The sequence below is a fragment of the Carcharodon carcharias genome, chromosome 3 (genome assembly GCF_017639515.1).
Source record: "Carcharodon carcharias isolate sCarCar2 chromosome 3, sCarCar2.pri, whole genome shotgun sequence".
In the NCBI taxonomy this organism is placed as follows: domain Eukaryota; kingdom Metazoa; phylum Chordata; class Chondrichthyes; order Lamniformes; family Lamnidae; genus Carcharodon; species Carcharodon carcharias.
In genome coordinates, this window is record NC_054469.1 from 84,214,335 (window position 1) to 84,234,043 (window position 19,709).

At 44.6% G+C, this 19,709-nt stretch overlaps 1 protein-coding gene across 1 annotated transcript in view; it reads left to right on the top strand.

Annotated features, from left to right (window-relative positions):
* The window catches only part of vopp1 (VOPP1 WW domain binding protein), an 89,341-nt gene that overhangs the window by 58,012 nt on the left and 11,620 nt on the right, over positions 1-19,709 (top strand). The window contains exons 3-4 of the mRNA XM_041184652.1: positions 9,568-9,645; positions 10,518-10,669. Of these exons, the coding sequence (XP_041040586.1) occupies positions 9,568-9,645; positions 10,518-10,669 (230 nt within the window). The remainder of the gene's footprint in view (positions 1-9,567; positions 9,646-10,517; positions 10,670-19,709) is intronic.

Sequence of the window (19,709 nt, forward strand, 5' to 3'; positions counted from 1 at the left end):
GCCCTTGTCCCTCTAGATGGTAGTTGTTGTGAGTTTGGAATGTGCTGTCTAAGGATGCTTGGTGAGTTCCTACAATGCGTCTTGTAGATGGTACACACTGCTGCTACTATGCATCGGTGTTGGAGGAAGTGAATGTTTGTGGATGGGGTGCCAGTTAATCAGGATAAAAGAACGCGAGGTGAGCAGCGGAGACACAGGATAAAAGAGCGCGAGGTGAGCGGTAGAGACACAGGATAAAAGAGCGTGACTAGAGCGGCGGAGACTCAGGATTAAAGAGTGCGAGGAGAGCGGCGGAGACACAGGATAAAAGTGAAAAAGTGACATCCCAGGAAAGCTGTGACCTGATTGGCTGGTAGGAACTCAGCACCAAATTTAGGAAAAAACACTGCAGAGCAATAAATTAATTAACTAAGTCGAGATGGCTGGGCAGGTGATGTGCTGTAGCTATATGATGTGGCAGCTGGCAGATCCCATTGCGAGCTGCAGTGACCACATCTGCAGCAAGTGTTGGTTGCTGGAGGAACTCCGGCTCAGAATTGATGAACTGGAGTCCGAAATCCGAATGCTGCGGCACATCCGGGAGGGGGAGAGTTACCTGGATGCTTTGTTTCAGGAGGCGTCACACCCGGTAGATTAAGTACCTCAAGTTCGGTCAGTGGTCAGGATCAGCAGGGTGTGACTGCAAGTGAGGCAGGTAGAGGGATCCTGTGTTCAGGAACAGAGGAGCCTCAGCTCTTGACCTTGTCCAACAGGTACGAGGTACTTGCTCCCTGTGTGGATGAGGAACAGGGCTGTAGGGAGGATGAGCTAGCTGACCAGGGCACCGTGGCACAGGAGGATACTCAAGAGGGGGGAAGCAAAAAAACAAGTGGTAGTTGTAGAGGATTCTTTAATTTGGGGAATTGATAGCATCCTTTGTAAGCAGGATCGAGAGTCCCGCACGTTATGTTGCCTGCCTGGTGCCAGGGTGAGGGACATCTCTGACCAGCTTGAAAGGATATTGGAGAGAGGGGGGGAGGATCCAGTTGTTGTGGTCCACGTCAGGACAAATAACATAAGTAAGACTAGGAAAGAGGACCTGTTTGGGGATTGTCAGGAACGAGGAACTAAATTAAAGAACAGGCCCTCAAGTGTTATAATCTCTGGATTACTACCCAAGCCACGTGCAAATTGGCATAGGGATGCAAGAATAAGGGAAGTAAATACGTGGCTAAAGGAGTGGTGCAGGAAAGAGGGGTTCCATTTTGTGGGGCACTGGCATCAGTATTGGAACAGGAGGGATCTGTACCGTTGGGGTGGTCTGCACCTGAACTGATCTAGGACCAATGTTCTGGCGAAAAGGGTAAATAGGGTGATCAACAGGACTTTAAACTAGAAAGTGGGGGAGAAGGGAAGGGTAAAACTCCAAAAAGTATGACTAATGGGAAACAAAGCAGCAGGTTAGCATGTGGGGGGATGGATTCAACTTCATGAAAAATTATGAAAAAACTGAAAAGAAAGGAGAGCCCAGGAGAGACTATTAATGTCTCCAGAACACACAATAGGACAGATTGTTTGGAAAGGGCTAGGAATCTAACTTCAAACACATCAGATAAAGGGATGACAATGAGAAGGGGGACAGGAAATACAGGACTGAAGGTGTTATATCTGAATGCACGCAGTATACAAAATAAGGTAAATGAGCATTTGGCGCATATTGAAATTGGCAGGTATGATGTGTTGGGCATCACGGAGATATGCCTGCAGGTGGATCAGGACTGGGAGCTAAATATCCAAGGATATACATCCTGTTGAAAAGATAGGCAGGTTGGCAGAGGGGGTGGGGTTGCTTTGTTAGTAAGAAATGAAATTAAATTGATAGCAAGAAATGACGTAGGGTCAGATGATGTAGAATCTGTGTGGGTAGAGTTGAGGAACCGCGAAGATTAAAAAAAACCGTAATGGGAGTTATGTACAGGCCTCCAAACAGTAGTCAGGATGTGGGGCACATGATACACCAGGAGATCGAAAAGGCGTGTAAGAAAGGCAAGGTTACAGTGATCATGGGGGATTTCAATATGCTGGTAGACGGGGAGTGGTAGTGGATCCCAAGAAAAGGAATTTGTGGAATGTCTACAAGATGGCTTTTTCGAGCAGCTTGTTGTGGAGCCCACTAGGGAACAGGCAATTCTAGATTTAGTGATGTGTAATGAGGCAGATTTCATAAGGGAGCTTAAGGTGAAGGAACCCTGAGGAGGAAGTGACCACAATATGATAGGATTTACCCTGCAATTTGAGAGGAAGTAGCTGGAATCAGATGTAACGGTATTACAGTTAAATAAAGGCAACTACAGAGGCATGAGGGAAGAGTTGGCCAGAATTGACTGGGAGATGAGCCTAGCAGGAAAGATGGTGGAACAGCTATGGCAGGAGTTTCTGGGAGTAATTTGGGAGACGCAGCAAAAATTCATACCTAGGAAGAAGAAGCATACTAAAGGGAGGACGAGGTAACCATGGCTGACAAGGGAAGTCATTGACAGCATAAAAGCTAAAGAGAAAGCATACAATGCGGCGACGAGCAGTGGGAAGCCAGGGTATTGGGAAGCCTACAAAGACCAACAGAGGACAACTAAAAAAGAAATAAGGAGGGAGAAGATTAAATGTGAGGGTAAATTAGCCAGTAATATAAAAGAAGATTGCAAGAGGTTTTTTTTAGATATATAAAGGGTAAGAGAGAGGCAAAAGTGCACATTGGGCCACTGGAAAATGACATTGGAGAAATAGTAGTGGGGAACAAAGAAATGGTGGAGGAACTGAATAGGTACTTTGCATCAATCTTCACAGTGGAAGACACGAGTAACATCCCCAAAGTTCAAGAGAGTCAGGGGGCAGAGGTGAGTATGGTGGCCATTACCAAGGAGAAGGTGTTAGGAAAACTGAAAGGTCTGAAGGTGGATAAATCACCTGGACCAGATAGATTACACCCCAGAGTTCTGAAGGAGATAGCTGAAGAGATAATGGAGGCGTTAGTGGTGATCTTTCAGGAATCACTGGAGTCAGGGAGGATCCCAGATGACTGGAAAATTGCTAATGTAACCCCCCTGTTTAAGAAGGGAGTGAGGCAAAAGACGGGAAATTACAGGTCGATTAGCCTGATCTCAGCCGTTGGTAAGATTTTAGAGTCCATTGTTAAGGATGAGATTTCAGAATACTTGGAAGTGCATTGTAAAATAGGGCAAAGTCAACATGGTTTCACCAAGGGGAGGTCATGCCTGACAAATCTGTTAGAATTCTTTGGAGAAGTAACGAGTAGGTTAGACAAGGGAGAGCCAATGCATGTTATCTACTTGGGCTTGCAGAAGGCCTTTGACAAGGTGCCACACAGGAAGCTACTCAGTAAGGTAAGAGCCCATGGTGTTTGAGGCAAGGTACTAGTATGGATAGAAGATTGGCTGTCTGGCAGGAGGCAGAGAGTGGGGATAAGGAGGTCCTTTTCAGGATGGCAGCCGGTGACTAGTGGAGTTCCGCAGGGACCACAACTTTTCAATTTATGCATTAATGATCTAGATGAAGGAACTGATAGCATTCTGTCTAAGTTTGCTGATGGTGGAGGGGCGGGTAGTATTGAGGCGGCAAGGCTGCAGAAGGATTTAGGCAGGTTAGGAGAATGGGCAAAGAAGTGGCAGGTGGAATACAACGTGGGGAAGTGTGAGGTCATGCACCTTGGTAGGAAGAATAGAGGCATAGACTATTTTCTAAATGGGGAGAGAATTCAGAAATCTGAAGTGCAAAGGGACTTGGGAGTCCTAGTCCAGGATTCTCTTTAGCTTAACTTACAGGTTGAGTCGGTAGATAGGAAGGCAAATGCAATGTTGGCATTTATTTCGAGAGGACTCGAATATAAAAGCAGGGATGTGCTTCTGAGGCTTTATAAGGCTCTGGTCAGACCACATTTAGAATATTGTGAGCAATTTTGGGCCCTGTATCTCAGGAAGGATGTGCTGGCCCTGGAGAGGATCCAGAGGAGGTTCACGAGATTGATCCCAGGAATGAAAGGCTTAACATATGAGGAACATTTTAGGACTCTGGGTCTATACTCGATGGAGTTTAGAAGGATGAGGGGGGATCTGATTGAAACTCGCAGAATACTGAAAGGCCTGGATAGAGTGGACGTGGGGAAGATGTTTCCATTAGTAGGAGAGAATAGGACCCGAGGGCACAGCCTCAGAGTAAAGAGAAGACCTTTTAGAACAGAGATGAGGAGAAACTTCTTTCGCCAGAGAGTGGTGAATCTATGGAATTCACTGCCACAGAAGGCTGTGGAAGCCAGGTCATTGAGTGTATTTAAGACTGAGGTAGATAGTTTCTTGATTGGTAAGGGGATCAAATGTTACGGGGAGAAGGCGGAATGGGGTTGAGAAACTTATCAGCCATGATTGAATGGCGGAGCAGACTTGATGGGCTGAATGGCCTAATTTCTGCTCCTATGTCTTGTGGTCTTATTGGCTGCTTTGTCCTGGATGGTGTCAAGGTTCCTGAGTGTTGTGGGAGCTGCACTCATCCAGGTAAGTGGGGAGTAATCCATTACACAGCTGACTTGTGTCTTGTAGATGGTGGGCAGGCTTTGGGGAGTCCAGAAAGTTACTCGCCGCAGAATTCCTAACCTCTTACCTGCTCTTGAAGCCACAGTATTTGTACGGCTAGTACATTTCATTTTTTGGTAAATGATAGCCCCTGAGATGTTGATAGTGGGGCATTCAGTGATGGTAATGCCATTGAATGTCAAGTCCTTTGCCTGGCACGTGTGTGGCACAAATGCTACTTGCCCTTGTCAACCCAAGCCTGGATATTGTCCAGATCTTGCTGCATTTGGACATGGTTTTCCTCAGAATCTGAGGAGCTGCGAATGGTGCTGAATATTGTGCAATCATCAGCATATATCACTACTTCTGACCTCATGATGGAAGTGATGCCATTGATAAAGCAGCTGAAGATGGTTGGCCTAGGACACTACCCTGAAGAACTCCTGCAGTGATGCTGTGGAACTGAGATGATTGACCTCCAACAACCACAGCCATCTTCCTTTGTGCTAGGTATGACTCCACCCAGCGGAGAGTCCCCCCACCCCGTTTCCCATTGACTCCAGTTTTGTTAGGGCTCCTTGATGCCACACTCCGTCAAATGCTGTCTTGATGTCAAGGGCACTCACATTCACTTCACCTCTGCAGTTGAGCTCTTTTAACAATGTTTGAACTAAGGCTGTAATGAGGTCAGGAGCTGAGTGGCCCTGGCGGAACCCAAGCTGTGTCTCGGTGAGTAGGTTATTGCTAAGCAAGTGCTGCTGAGTAGCACTATTGATGACCCATGACATCATTTTACTAATGATCAAGAGTAGATTGATGGGGTGGTAATTGGCCGGCTTGGATTTGTCCTGTTCTTTGTGTAGAGGACATAAATGGGCAATTTTCCTCGTTGTGTAGATATCAGTGTTGTAGCTGTACTTGAGCAACTTGGCTAAGGGTGCGGCAAGTTCTGGAGCACAAGCCTTCAGTGCTATTACCGGAATATTTTCAGGTTCCATAGCCTTTGCACTGTCCAGTGGCTTCAGCCATTTCTTGATATCATGTGGAGTGAATCGAATTGACTGAAGACTGGCATCTGTGATGCTGGGGACTTCCGGAGGTGGCCGAGGTGGATCATCCACTTGGCACTTCTGACTGAAGGTTGTTGCAAATGCTTCAGCCTTATCTTTCTCCCTGATGTGCTAGCCACCCCTACCATTGAGGATAGGGATATTTATGGAGCTGCCTCCTCCAGTGAGATGTTTAATTTTCCACTACTATTCATAACTGGATGTGGTAGGGCTGCAGAGTTTAGATCTGATCCATTGGTTGTGGAATCATTTAGCTCCAACTATCATTTGCTGCTTATGCTGTTTGGCATGCAAGTAGTCCTGTTTTACATCTTCACCAGGTTGACACCTCATTTTTAGGTATGCCTGGTGCTGCTCCTGACATGCCCTCCTGCAGTCTTTGTTGAATCAGGGTTGATCCCCTGGCTTGGTGGTAATGGTAGAGTGGAGGATATCCCGGGCCATGATGTTACAGATTGTGGTTGAGTACAATTCTGCTGCTGATGTCCCACAGTGCCTCATGGCTGCCCAGTCTTGAGTTGCAAAGTCTGTAGCGGCACACAACACGATAGAGGGTATCCTCAGCTTGAAAGCAGGACATTGTCTCCACAAGGACTGTGCGATGGTCATTCCTACTGCTTCTGTCCTGGACAGATGCATCTGTGACAGGCAGGTTGGTGAGGATGAGGTCAAGCATGTTTTTCCCTCTTGTTAGTTCCCTCATTACCTGCCGCAGACCCAGTCGAGCAGCTATGTCCTTTACGAATCAGCCAGCTCAGTCTGTAGTGGTACTACCAAGTCACTCTTTGTGATGTACATTGAAGCCCCCACCCAGAGTACATTCTGCACCTTGCTACCCTTGGTGCTTCCTCCAAGTGTTTAGGAGGAGTACTGATCAGCTGAGGGAGGGCAGTATGTGGCAGGAGGCTTCCTTGCCCATGTTTGACCTGATGCCATAAAACTTTATGGGGTCCTGAGTCATTGTTGAGAACTCCTAGGGCAACTCCCTCCTGTATGTGTATCAATGTGCCGTCACCTCTGCTGGGTCTGTCCTGCTAGTGCGACAGGATGTTCTCAGGGATGGTAATGGTGGTGTCTGTGGCATTATCTGTAAAGTATTATTCCGTGAATATAACTATCTCAGGCTTGACTAGTCTGTGAGACAGTTCTTCCGATTTTGGCACTTGCTCCCAGATGTTATTAAGGAGGAATTTGCTGGGTCGCTGGTTGCTGAGTTTGCAGTTGTTGTTTCTGGTGCCTAGGTTGAAGTCACGTGGTCCTTCTAGTTTTGTTCCTCATAGACATGTTAGCCATTTTAACAGTTTGATACAACGGAGCCACTTGCTAGGCCAGAGGGCATTGCTGTGGAGTTACATGTAGGCCAGACCAGACGGGAGATTTTCTTCCACAGGGGTTTTATGGCAGTTAATAATAGTTTTTAATCTGGACTTTTAATTTCAGATTTTTATTGAATTTCAGTTTCACCATCTGCTGTGGTGGGATTCGAACCCAGATCCCTAGAGCATTCCCCTGGGTGTCTGAGTTACTAGTCCAGTGACAATATCACGATGCCACCACCTCCCCGGTGGTTTCAATTTCTGGTAGCTATAAGGGATTTGGACATCTTCAGTATTGTTATGAGTAGATGTAGCACAAATCTGACGACAATTGAGCATGAAATGGCATAAAATAATATAATTCAGAGATTTTAAGGTTAATTTGTGTGGAAAGCTTAAATCTTTCACCTGTATACTAAGCAGCACTTCCTGCTTGCTGCGTTAAGGCATGTTGGTGAGACAGAGTAGAAAGCAATTCACTAATGGTGAAGCTATGCTATGCTGTACCTTTGAGTTGCTGCTGGCAGAGTGAAATTTTCACTCCCTACCCTCTGTCATGGACAAAACACTCATCTCCCTGAAAATACTGTGCTGCACTAACTGAATAGGTATCTGTTCCATATGTTCAGCCCCAACAGGACTAGGGGTCATTTTTTTTTTCAAGAGCTACTCTCGAGATTCCCTCGAGGGCTACTTTTTAGTTTTCAAGGGCTTTTTATTCTCTCAAACTCTTCTATTAGGTGATGCAGTCATGTAGTAATGTTACCTTCTGAATTTGAGTTGATTTTTTTTCAAGGTTTCATTCTATAGATAGATAAGGCAACAAAAAAGCAAAAATCTATTAAATCTTTTAATTTGGAATCTATAAATAGTGTTTTTGTTAATTTGTTATAAATAAATCTCCCTTATTTAGTTTTCAAACTAAACTTCTTGCACATTTGTAATTGCACAAACTCGTCAATGAATAAAAAAACTAGGACACAGCCCAATTTTGTTTTGGCATTGACCTGGAGGGAATCAACCCATAGTTGTTAGACTTTATAACACAGGGAAACAATAAACAAGACCTTTTGTATATTTTTGTTTGTAACGTGAGCCTTAAATTAGGTAGAAAAATGAAGAAAAACTAAGCCGGTTACGGTCAGTCAGCGGATAGAGGGATGGTGGACATCACTACCACAGATAAACTCTCCAAGAGATTATGGATATTAATTTTTTGAAAAAAGCTCCCCATCCTGGAAACTCGGTGAGGTGGGAATAAATAAGACCAACTTTAAGCTAGGGCGTAGATAAAGTCGCCAATATTCTCTAATATATGTATATAAAATGAAAGTTGGCAGGGAGAGAGGGGTTTAGGGAGAGTGGGAAAGTAAAGGATTGATGATGTTTAGATGGTAAACATTAGAGCGGTGGAAGAAGCCAGGGTGAGATGTGGAGGCGCTGCCAACCGACTTATGACTGCAGTAGAGCCACTCCTGCCCTCAGAGTGATTGACAGCTTGGCGGACCACACCAACCCACAGGTGGGAGGGGTGGCCTAACTGATAATAGACAAAAACGTGACAGAACTACCTACACCCCAATGCCCCTCAACTGTAACCACTGCAGTTGGATAATATGCATCTATATAATTATTGCTAGTGTTTCAGTAAGGCATTAGTGGCTTTGCGTTTGATGCTGATATGGTGCTTCATTCCCAGCCTCCCTTTCTGTGCAACATTGAGGAACTTGCTCCAGTGGATGGAGCAAAGGGGGTGGGGCACCACAGCTGTTCCGGTGCTCAGGCTCCTGTGATGCCACTCATTTTCCGGCTGCTACTCCAGGCTCTTTCTCTCCCACATTTGCTACTGATGAGCTCACTAGTGAGATGCAATTGATTGGATCAACATGAAGTTCGGGAAAGAAACAGCATGTGATTGGAGGAGCAGCTCTCAGATTTGGTCACTTCCAAATACTTCTCTCTCATTAGTCGCCCCTATGGTTGAATTTTCCTCAGCTTCTTGGGGTTTTCAAGGGGGATTTTGCCCACTGCCCCCCACCCCTTGCCACTTATTTGAACCCTGATCAGGACGCTTCATAGACAAGGAATTACCTTTTAAAGTACAGTCACAGTTTTTAAGTAGCTAAATGTGGTTACTGAGTTGCACACAGTAAAATCACAAGCTGCAAATTAAATGAATGGTCAATTAATCTGGTGGTTAAGGGAAGAATATTGTTCCACAGCACTCCCCCACTGTATGGAATAGTTTTATGGAATCTTTTCTCTACTCATCTAATAGGACACTGGTGCAGCCTTGGTTTAATGCCTTATGTTGAAAGATTGCATCGCCAACAATGCACCGCTTTTTCAGCACTGCATTTGTTGTCAGCTTATACAAGTTCTCTAACCCTGAAGTAGAATCTGAACCCAAAACCTTCATACTCGAGTCCAAGAGAGCTAACAGCTGAACAAGGCTGATACTTAGAGGAAGTGAGATGACAAGATATTTTGAGTTGAGGTCAACTGCATTTATCCAAATTATAAGGACTCAATAGGGCCAAAGGGTAACGATGCGGATGTACAGACTGCTGGTGCCATCACTTTGACCAATATACCTGACACAATGTGCTTCTTTCGTAGATGTCGTGCATATGAGGACTGTTGTGGTACAAGATGTTGTATGCGAGCATTCTCTATTCAACGATTATGGTATTTTTGGTGAGTACCTATTATGTACATTAAATAAGTTAGGAGCTTTGGGGGCAGATAGAAAACTATATATCGATGTCCTTAGATGTTGTCTGTCTTCAATTTTCTGGTACGATATGGAAATGATTACTTACACTTCTGTGCATATATGGCCATGTTTAATCTCAGGTACTTTCTATATTTAAGCTGTATGCAGTGAAGCCCATCTGGAACAACTCAGCTATAGTTCAGGTTTACTCAAACTAACGTTTTTACATGCTGTTTATAAATTTTCATTGAACTTTTTAAATCTGCAAACTAGAGTTAGACTTCTGGCTGACTTATACTTTTATCTTCTGGCAAGTACACATAATGCAGAGCTTTTGAGTGAAAGAAAGAAGTTAGATGTGTTAGACATTGTGGACCGGAATGGCTAAGATTGAAAGCATGTGTTGTTTTCACTAAAAATTAATAGGTGGAAAGTCAAAGCAATATCCGCTCTTTACTCACAGGGGTCCTTGCCAAGAATGTGATTCGGTTTGGAACCAGTAGCGTACCCCAGATTTAATTTTATACCTTCATATTAAGTTTTATTTCAATGTGACCCTACACCTGCCTCTCCTCCCCTCTTACCTTTCCCACCTACTGTTTTTAGAGCCATTTCGAACCTTTATAAAAGCTAAAATCATAGCTGCAGTTTCTTCCCCCATCATAATTAAAAATACAAAGTATCAAAGCAAATACAATAGCTTAGCTTATCCCCCTCTTTTTTTTTTTCAATAGCAACTATTTCCTAAACTTACTGTTCTACTCCTGAACAGAAATAACGTTGGGTGAAATGAGCAAAGATGGTGATACTAGCTTATATGTATGATTCTTCATCTGTTTATCTCTTCCTACAGGTTTCTCTTGATGATGGGGGTGCTGTTTTGTTGTGGCGCTGGTTTCTTTATCCGGAGGCGATTGCATCCTCCTCAACTGACTGATGACCCTCCATTTACAGTGGGTTTCACCAGGCAACCTGTCAACACAACTGGATGTCAGACCACAGGAAGTATGTATCACATAGCTCAAATTCCAGGTCTAGGTGGCTGAAATTAAAGAGCACACTTTTATATATGTTTTGCAATATTTTAAAGGTTTATGTCCAACATAATATTACTTGAACAGTGAAATAATTATATGATTCAAAGCCCTAATATTGTTGAGTCTCCCTTGCCCAACCAGTTCAGTAAGCTTTTAGATACACACTGCAGGGCTGAAAAATACAATTAAAGTAATGAGTTTGCTCAAATTCTGAGGGGAATTGATTTATTACTGCAATATTAACCAGAAACTACTGAAATAAATACCAACTAATAATATCAAAAACTGTTCACTATTCTTTCTGACTTCTATCCCCCACATCTGGTCTCACCTCTGACACATGTCAGGAGCTCACCACCTTCTTGAGGGAATCCACGGTCATTACTGCCTCCTGCCCCCCCCTAACTCAAGCTCTCACTTTGCTGTTTCTTCACTGCCCGCCCTCACAAACTCATTACCTCTAAGGAGTCCACTACCTGACCCTTTGTACCTCTTCCAGTCCAACTCAGACAAATCAAATGCCTCTTCTTGACTCCACACTCTGGAATATTTTGTTGACCTCTGGCTCTCATTGGGCATTGTGCACACCTTTTTAAGAAATGCTGTTATCAGCCCTTCCCAAACTCAACCTTTTCACTTTGTCTAACTGTTTTCTCATCTCCAATTTCTCAAAGGTCTTGAAATACATTGTTGCAACTCCATTCTCCCTGCGTTTCACTTTAAAGTCTTGAATCTAATTTGAGACCTGTCTACATTTACAGAGACTGCCCTGGTCAAAATCACTAAGACCTCGTCTACTTTATGATCTCTCTGCACCTTTGACATTGTTGACAGATTCATTTTCTTCCATTGTCTTCCTTTGTCATGGATTTTTATGACACTAAACTTTGTGTCCTACTGCTCCAACTTTGGTCCACCTCCTTCATATTGTCTACAGTAGGATCTTCATGCCTCTAACTGCCAGGCCATCAACCTGCTATGCAGGTCACTCAGGTATGCCATGTGATGGGCAACATTGGCTTTCTGCTTCATCTTGAGTTGGCTTTTTCAGCCCAAATGCAAAAATTACATTTAAATTGAATTCCAGTTTTCCAGCCAATCAAAAGCCGAAAATGTAAAAATTGATGTGGTTGCATTGTATTTGTGACCAAGTCTATCTTTAACATGTTTTTTGATGTCTAGATGGGATGATCTGCTTGTCACAAGTATACATGCCTGCAGTAATTGGACAGTTGTTTTGTGATTCTCAGAGGGAAGGGTAACATTTTCTTTTGAAGCTGTTCTATTTCCGTTTTTTTTTGTGCAGTAACTACTTTTATAAATCACATGCTACTGGCTAGGTGATTTATTCAAGTTGTAATATTGGTGTCTGGACAAATCACATGCAGATTATTGAGAAATGACAGTAAATGTTCTGGGTAATACTACTGGTGAGCCATAAAATACAACTAATTTCAGCGACCCTGAGGAATAAGTCAGGATTCTCATAATTTTTGTGTTTTGTGAAATGTAGTTTGGTATAAATATTTTCATTCAAAAAATTGGTGGGTAAAATCTCCCTTAAAATGGCATTAGTAACTACACCACAGGCCATGCAGCGGTTCAGGAAGGCAGCTCACCATCACCTTCTCAAGGGCAACTAGGTATGGTCAATAAATGCTGGCCCAGCCAGCATTTGTGAATGAATAAAAAATAAATCTGAAATCTCAATCTTGCTTTGAAAAAAAAATCAAATTTTCTTTTGCAAGCTCAGATATTTTTAACATTTATTGATATTTGTACAGTAAAACTAAATTGACATGCATGTTCATTTGTCACTTTGTGGTTTGTTTATATCTTACTGATAATGTTTGCCGATGGGCAAAAGTAGCTTGACATCAGGAGGATTCTTCAGTGGAAAAGGCATGAAATAGAAACTAGTATTTATATGAAGCTTATGGACTCTGTCCAGCAGCAGGCAGATATCCTGCAGGAACATTTCTGTAGATTTGAAAGCCAAGGGTCACAGGCTAAGGACCAGAACATAAGCTGACTATAAGGAAATTGTAAGATAAAAGAAGAGTCATCGGGACTCGAAACGTTAACACTGTCTTTCTCTCCACAGATGCTGTCAGACCTGCTGAGTTTTTCTAGCAATTTTTGTTTTAGTTGTATAAGGAAATTGTTTTGCCTGGGGATAACAGGACTTGCAGAAAGAAGATCGTGTTGTCAGGACTTTACTGTGGCTTTGGCTAGGAAATAGATTTATCAACATCAATGCCTCAACCCTCAATTTTTAAAACTAAACATTTATTAAGAAAATAGTTGGAAAGCATTCGTCACATTTCCTCAGATGCTTAATTTGGAATTTCTTTCCTAGAAATTTGAATGCATTCCATTTTACCCTTTAATTATTTTAGTGGACCCAAGAGCCACCTAAGAAATAATAACAAAAAATTCAGCCCATCATGCTTATTGCTTTAATTTATATTTATCTCTTAACATGTTAAGAACACAATACTCACCTCATAGCACTAAGGCCTAGGTTTTACCATCTGAATGCAAAGGTGACAAATTTATTTTGATTGTCATTGATGTAATGGGAGAACCTACGTCCAAATGTATTTTTTTATTTTATTCATGGGATGTGGTCTTTGTTGGCTGGGATGGCCTTTATTGCCTTGGGAAGGCGGTGGTGAGCTGCCTTCTTGAACCACTGCAGTCCATGTGGTGTAGGTACACCCACAGTGTTGTTAGGAAGGAAATTCCAGGACTTTCACCCAATGACAGTGAAGGAACGGTGATATATTTCCAAGTCAGGGTGGTGAGTGACTTGGAGGGGAGCTTCCAGGTGGTGGTGTTCCCATCAATCTGCTGCTCTTGCCCATCTAGATGGTAGTGGCCCTGGGTTTGGAAGGTGCTGTCGAAGGAGCCTAGGTAAATTCCTGCAGTGCATCTTTTAGATGGCACGCACTGCTGCTACTGTGCGTCAGTGGTGGAGGCAGTGAATGTTTGTGGATGTGGTGCTAATGAAGCGGGCTGCTTTGTCCTGGACAGTGTCAAGCTTCTTCAGTGTTGTGGAAGCTGCAGTCATCCAGGCAAGTGGGGAATATTCCATTACACTCCTGACTTGTGCCTTGTAGATGGTGGACAGGCTTTGGGGAGTCAGGAAGTGAGCTACTTGTTGCAAGATTCCTAGCCTCTGACCAGCTCTTGTAGCCATAGTATTTATATGGCTAGTCCAGTTCAGTTTCTAGTTAGCGGTAACCCCAGGATGCCAATAGTGGGGGATTCAGTGATGGTACTGCCATTGAATGTCAAGGGATGATGGTTAGATTCTCTCTTGTTGGAGATGGTCATTGTCTGGCAATTGTGTGGCACAAATGTTACTTGCCACTTGTAAGCCCAAGCTGGGATATCGTCCCGTTCTTGCTGCATTTGGACATGGACTGCTTCAGTATCTGAGGAGTTGTGAATGGTGCTGAACAATGTGCAGTCATCAGTGAATACCCCCACTTCTGACCTTATGATTGAAGGAAGGTCATTGATGAGGCAGCTGAAGACAGTTCCCTAAGGAACTCCTGCAGTGACGTCCTGGTACTGAGATCAGATAACCTCCAACAACCACAACCATCTTCCTTTGTGTTAGGTATGGCTCCAACCAGTGGAGAATTTTCCTGTCATTCCCATTGACCCCAGTTTTGCTCGGGCTCCTTGATGCCACACTTGGTCACATGCTGCCTTGATGTCGAGGGCAATCACTCTCACCTCACCTTGGGAGTTCAGCTCTTATGTCCATGTTTGAACCAAGGCTGTAATGAGATCAGGAGCTGAGTGGCCCTGGCGGAAGTCAAACTGGGCGTCAGTGAGCAGGTTATTGTTAAGCAAATGCTACTTGGTAGCACTGTTAATGAACCCTTCCATTACTTTACTGTTGATGGAGAGCAGATTGATGGGGCGGTAACTGGCCGGGTTGGATTTGTCCTTCATTTTGTGTACAGGACATACCTGGGCAATTTTCCACATAGCTGGGTAGATGCCAGTGTTGTAAATGTACTGGAACAGCTTGGCTGGGGGTGTGGCAAGTTTTGGAACAAAATATTCAGTACTATTGCTGGAACATTGTCAGGTCCCATAGCCTTTGCACTATTCAGTGCCTTCAGCTGTTTCTTGATATCACGTGGAGTGAATTGAATTGGCTGAAGACTGGCATTTGTGATGCTGGGGACCTCTGGAGGAGGTCGAAATGGATCTCCTGGCTGAAGATTGTAACAAATGCTTCAGTCTTATCTTTTGCGCTGATGTACTGGGCTCCCCCTCTCATTGAGGATGAGGATATTTGTGGAGCAGCCTCCTCCAGTGAGTTGTTTAATTGTCCACTACCATTCACTGCAGAGCGTTGGTTGTGGGATTGCTTAGCTCTGTCTATCACTTGCTGCTTATGCTGTTTGGCACACAAAAAGTCCTACGTTATGGCTTCACCAGCTTGACACCTCATTTTAGGTGCTGCTCCTGGCATGCCCTCCTGCACTCTTCATTGAACCAGGGACGATTCCCTGGCTCGATTGTAATGGTAGAGTGGAGAATCTGTCAGGCCATGAGGTTACAGATTTGTGTTTGAGTAGAATTATGCTGCTGCTGATGGCCCATAGGTCCTCATGGATGCCCAGTTTTGAGTTGCTAGATCTGTTTGAAATCTGTCCCACTTAGCATGGTGGTAGCCTCCACAACAACTGTGCAGTGGTCACTCCTACCGATACTGTCATGGACAGATGCACCTATGGAAGGCAGGTTGGTGAGCATGAGGCCAAGTATGTTTCTTCCTCTTGTTGGTTCCCTCACCACCTGCCCCAGATCTAGTCTAGCAGCTATGTCCTTTAGGAATCGGCCAGCCCGGTCAGTAGTTGAAGTCCCCCACCCAGAGTACATTCTGCATCCTTGCCACCCTCGTGCTTCCTCCAAGTGGTGTTCAACATGGAGGAGTATTGCTTCATCAGCTGAGGGAGGGCGGCACGTGGCAGGAGGTTGACTTGATGCCATGAGACTTCGAAGTTGAGGACTCCCAGGCAACTCCCTCCTTTAGAAACTGTTTACCCCTGACTGTTTACCACTATGCCGCCACCTCTGCTAGGTCTGGTGGAACAGGACTTATGCAGGCATGGTGATGGTGGTGTCTGAGACGTTATCTGTAAGATATGATTCTGCAGCCCTCCCAATTTTGGCACTAGCCTCCAGATGTTAGTAAGGAGGACTTTACAGGGTCACAAGGCTGAGTTTGCCATTGTGGTTTCCTGGTGTCTATGTCGATGCCGGGTGGTTTTTTTAAAATCCTTTTTTGATATGACTTGCTAGACCATTTTTGATAGGACTTGCTAGGCCATTTCAGAGAGCATTTAAGATGGAGTCCCATGTAGGCCAGACCAGATAGGGATGGTGGATTTCCTTCCAGATGGGATCGACAATGGTTTCATGGTCATCATTAGATTTTTAATTCCAGATTTTTTACTGAATTCAACTTCCACCATCTACCGTGGCAGGATTTGAGCCCTAGTCCTTGGAGCAGCATTACCTTGCATCTCTGGATTACTAGTCCAGAGACAATACCATTACGCCATCACTTACCCTGTTATCACTTAAAAAAAACTGTACACAGTTGTCCAACAGAGGGCGCTGGTGAGAAGTGATTGACGCATTCTGGGAGAAGTCACCGCAGCCACCGCGACTCAGGAGGTAATCGAGGAGAAGGACTGTTGCACTCAACAGGAGGAAGAGCATCCAACAGAGGGCGCTGGTGAGAAGTGACTGAAGCATTCTGGGAGAAGTCACCGCAGACACTGCGACTCAGGAGGGAATTGAGGAGGACCCACTGTCAAAGAACGGAGTAGCCCCAAACATTACATTGCTGTAGTGTTTCTATCCCTCCCTCCTCCTCAAACCTAAAAAAAAAAGAGAGGAAGAGGCAGTGCCTTCAAGAGTCCACCAGACCTGCGAGGGACACTCTTCTGAAAGTGGATTTTAAAGAAAAAGTAGCTGATTGGTGAGTAGCAGACTCGGAGGGAGGAGCACTGGAGTGGTGAGTACAAATCCAACTTACCTCGGGACTCGCAGCCTTGTCTCCAGGGAGCAGACTCGGAGTGTGGAGCACCGGAGCTGCGACCTCGGGGTGCAGAGTAACTGAAGCCAAAACTGAAAAAGTGACATCACAGGAAAGCTGTGACCTGATTGGTTGGTAGGAAATCTGCACCAAATTTGAAAAAAAACCACTGCAAAGCCAATGAATAAATTAATTATCTAAGTCGAGATGGCTGGGCAGGTGATGTGCTGTAGCTGTATGATGTGGGAGCTGGCAGATCCCATTGCGAGCTGCAGTGACCACATCTGCAGCAAGTGTTGGTTGCTGGAGGAACTCCGGCTCAGAATTGATGAGCTGGAGTCCGAGCTCCGGACGCTGCGGCACATCCAGGAGGGGGAGAGTTACCTGGATGCTTTGTTTCAGGAGGCGGTCACACCCGGTAGCTTAAGTACCTCAAGTTTGGTCAGGATAAGCAGGGTGTAACTGCAAGTGAGGCAGGTAGAGGGATCCTGTGTTCAGGAACAGAGGAGCCTCAGCTCTTGACCTTGTCCAATAGGTACGAGGTACTTGCTCCCTGTGTGGATAAGGAACAGGGCTGTGGGGAGGATGAGCCAGCTGACCACGGCACTGTGGCACAGGAGGCCATTCAAGAGGGGGGAGCAAAAAAACAAGTGATAGTTGTAGGGTATTCTGTAATTAGGGGAATTGATAGCATTCTTTGTAAGTAGGATCGAGAGTCCCGCATGGTATTTTGCCTACCCGGTGCCAGAGTGAGGGACATCTCTGACCGCTTGAAAGGATATTTTAGAGGGAGGCGGAACCAGTTGTTGTGGTCCATGTCGGGACAAATAACATAGGTAAGACTAGGAAAGAGGACGTGTTTGGGGATTATCAGGAACTAGGAACTAAATTAAAGAACAGGTCCTCGAGGGTTATAATCTCTGGATTACTACCCGAGCCACGTGCAAATTGGCATAGGGACGCGAGAATAAGGGAAGTAAACACATGGCTAAAGGAGTGGTGCAGGAAAGAGGGGTTCCATTTTGTGGGGCACTGGCATCAGTATTGGAACAGGAGGGATCTGTACCGTTGGGATGGTATCCACCTGAACCGATCTGGGACCAATGTTCCAGCGGAAAGGGTAAATAGGGTGATCAACAGGACTTTAAACTAGAAAGTTGGGGGGGAGGGAAGGGTAAAACTCCAAGAAGTATGACTAATGGGAAACAAAGCAGCAGTTAGCGTGGGGGGAGGGGGTGCGTGGATTCAACTTCATGGAAAATTATGAAAAAACTTAAAAGGAAGGAGAGCCCAGGAGAAACTATTAATGTCTGCAGAACACACAATAGAACAGATTGTTTGGAAAGGGCTAGGAATCTAACTTCAAGCACATCAGATAAAGGGACATCAATAAGAAGGGGGACAGGAAATACAGGACTGAAGGTGTTGTATCTGAATGCACGCAGTATACAAAATAAGGTAAATGAGCATTTGGCGCATATTGAAATTGGCAGGTATGATGTGTTGGGCATCATGGAGATATGCCTGCAGGCGGATCAGGACTGGGAGCTAAATATCCAAGGATATACATCCTATCGAAAAGATAGGCAGGTTGGCAGAGGGGGTGGGGTTGCTTTGTTAGTAAGAAATGAAATTAAATTGATAGCAAGAAATGATGTAGGGTCAGATGATGTAGAATCTGTGTGGGTAGAGTTGAAGAACCGCAAAGGTAAAAAAACCATAATGGGAGTTATGTACAGGCCTCCAAATAGTAGTCAGGATGTGGGGCACATGATACACCAGGAGATCGAAAAGGCGTGTAAGAAAGGCAAGGTTACAGTGATCATGGGGGATTTCAATATGCTGGTAGACGGGGAGTGGTAGTGGATCCCAAGAAAAGGAATTTGCGGAATGTCTACAAGATGGCTTTTTGGAGCAGCTTGTTGTGGAGCTCACTAGGGAACAGGCAATTCTAGATTTAGTGATGTGTAATGAGGCAAATTTCATAAGGGAGCTTAAGGTGAAGGAACCCTGAGGAGGAAGTGACCACAATATGATAGGATTTACCCTGCAATTTGAGAGGAAATAGCTGGAATCAGATGTAACGGTATTACAATTGAATAAAGGCAACTACAGAGGCATGAGGGAGGAGCTGGCCAGAAATGACTGGGAGATGCGCCTAGCAGGAAAGACAGTGGAACAGCAATGGCAGGAGTTTCTGGGAGTAATTTGGGAGACACAGCAAAAATTCATCCCTAGGAAGAAGAAGCATACTAAAGGGAGGACGAGGCAACTATGGCTGACAACGTAAGCCAGGGACAGCATAAAAGTTTACGAGGAAGCATACAATGCGGCGAAGAGCAGTGGGAAGCCAGGGAATTGGGAAGCCTACAAAGACCAACAGAGGACAACTAAAAAAGAAATAAGGACGGAGAAGATTAAATATGAGGGTAAACTAGCCAGTAATATAAAAGAAGATTGCAAGAGTTTTTTTAGGTATATAAAGTGTAAGAGAGAGGCAAAAGTGGACATTGGGCTGCTGGAGAAGTAGTTGTAGGAACAAAGAAATGGCAGAGGAACTGAATAGGTACTCTGCGTCAGTCTTCACGGTGGAAGATACGAGTAACATCGCCAAAGTTCAAGAGAGTCGGGGGGCAGATGTGAGTATGGTGGCCATTATCAAGGAGAAGATGCTAGGAAAACTGAAAGGTCTGAAGGTGGATAAATCACCTGGACCAGATGGATTACAACCCAGAGTTCTGAAGGAGATAGCTGAAGAGATACTGGAGGAGTTGGTGGTGATCTTTCAGGAATCACTGGAATCAGGAAGGGTCCTAGAGGACTGGAAAATCACTAATGTTTAAGAAGGGAGTGAGGCAAAACTTGGGAAATTACAGGCCGATTAGCCTGACCTCGGTCGTTGGTAAGATTTTAGAGTCCATTATTAAGGATGAGA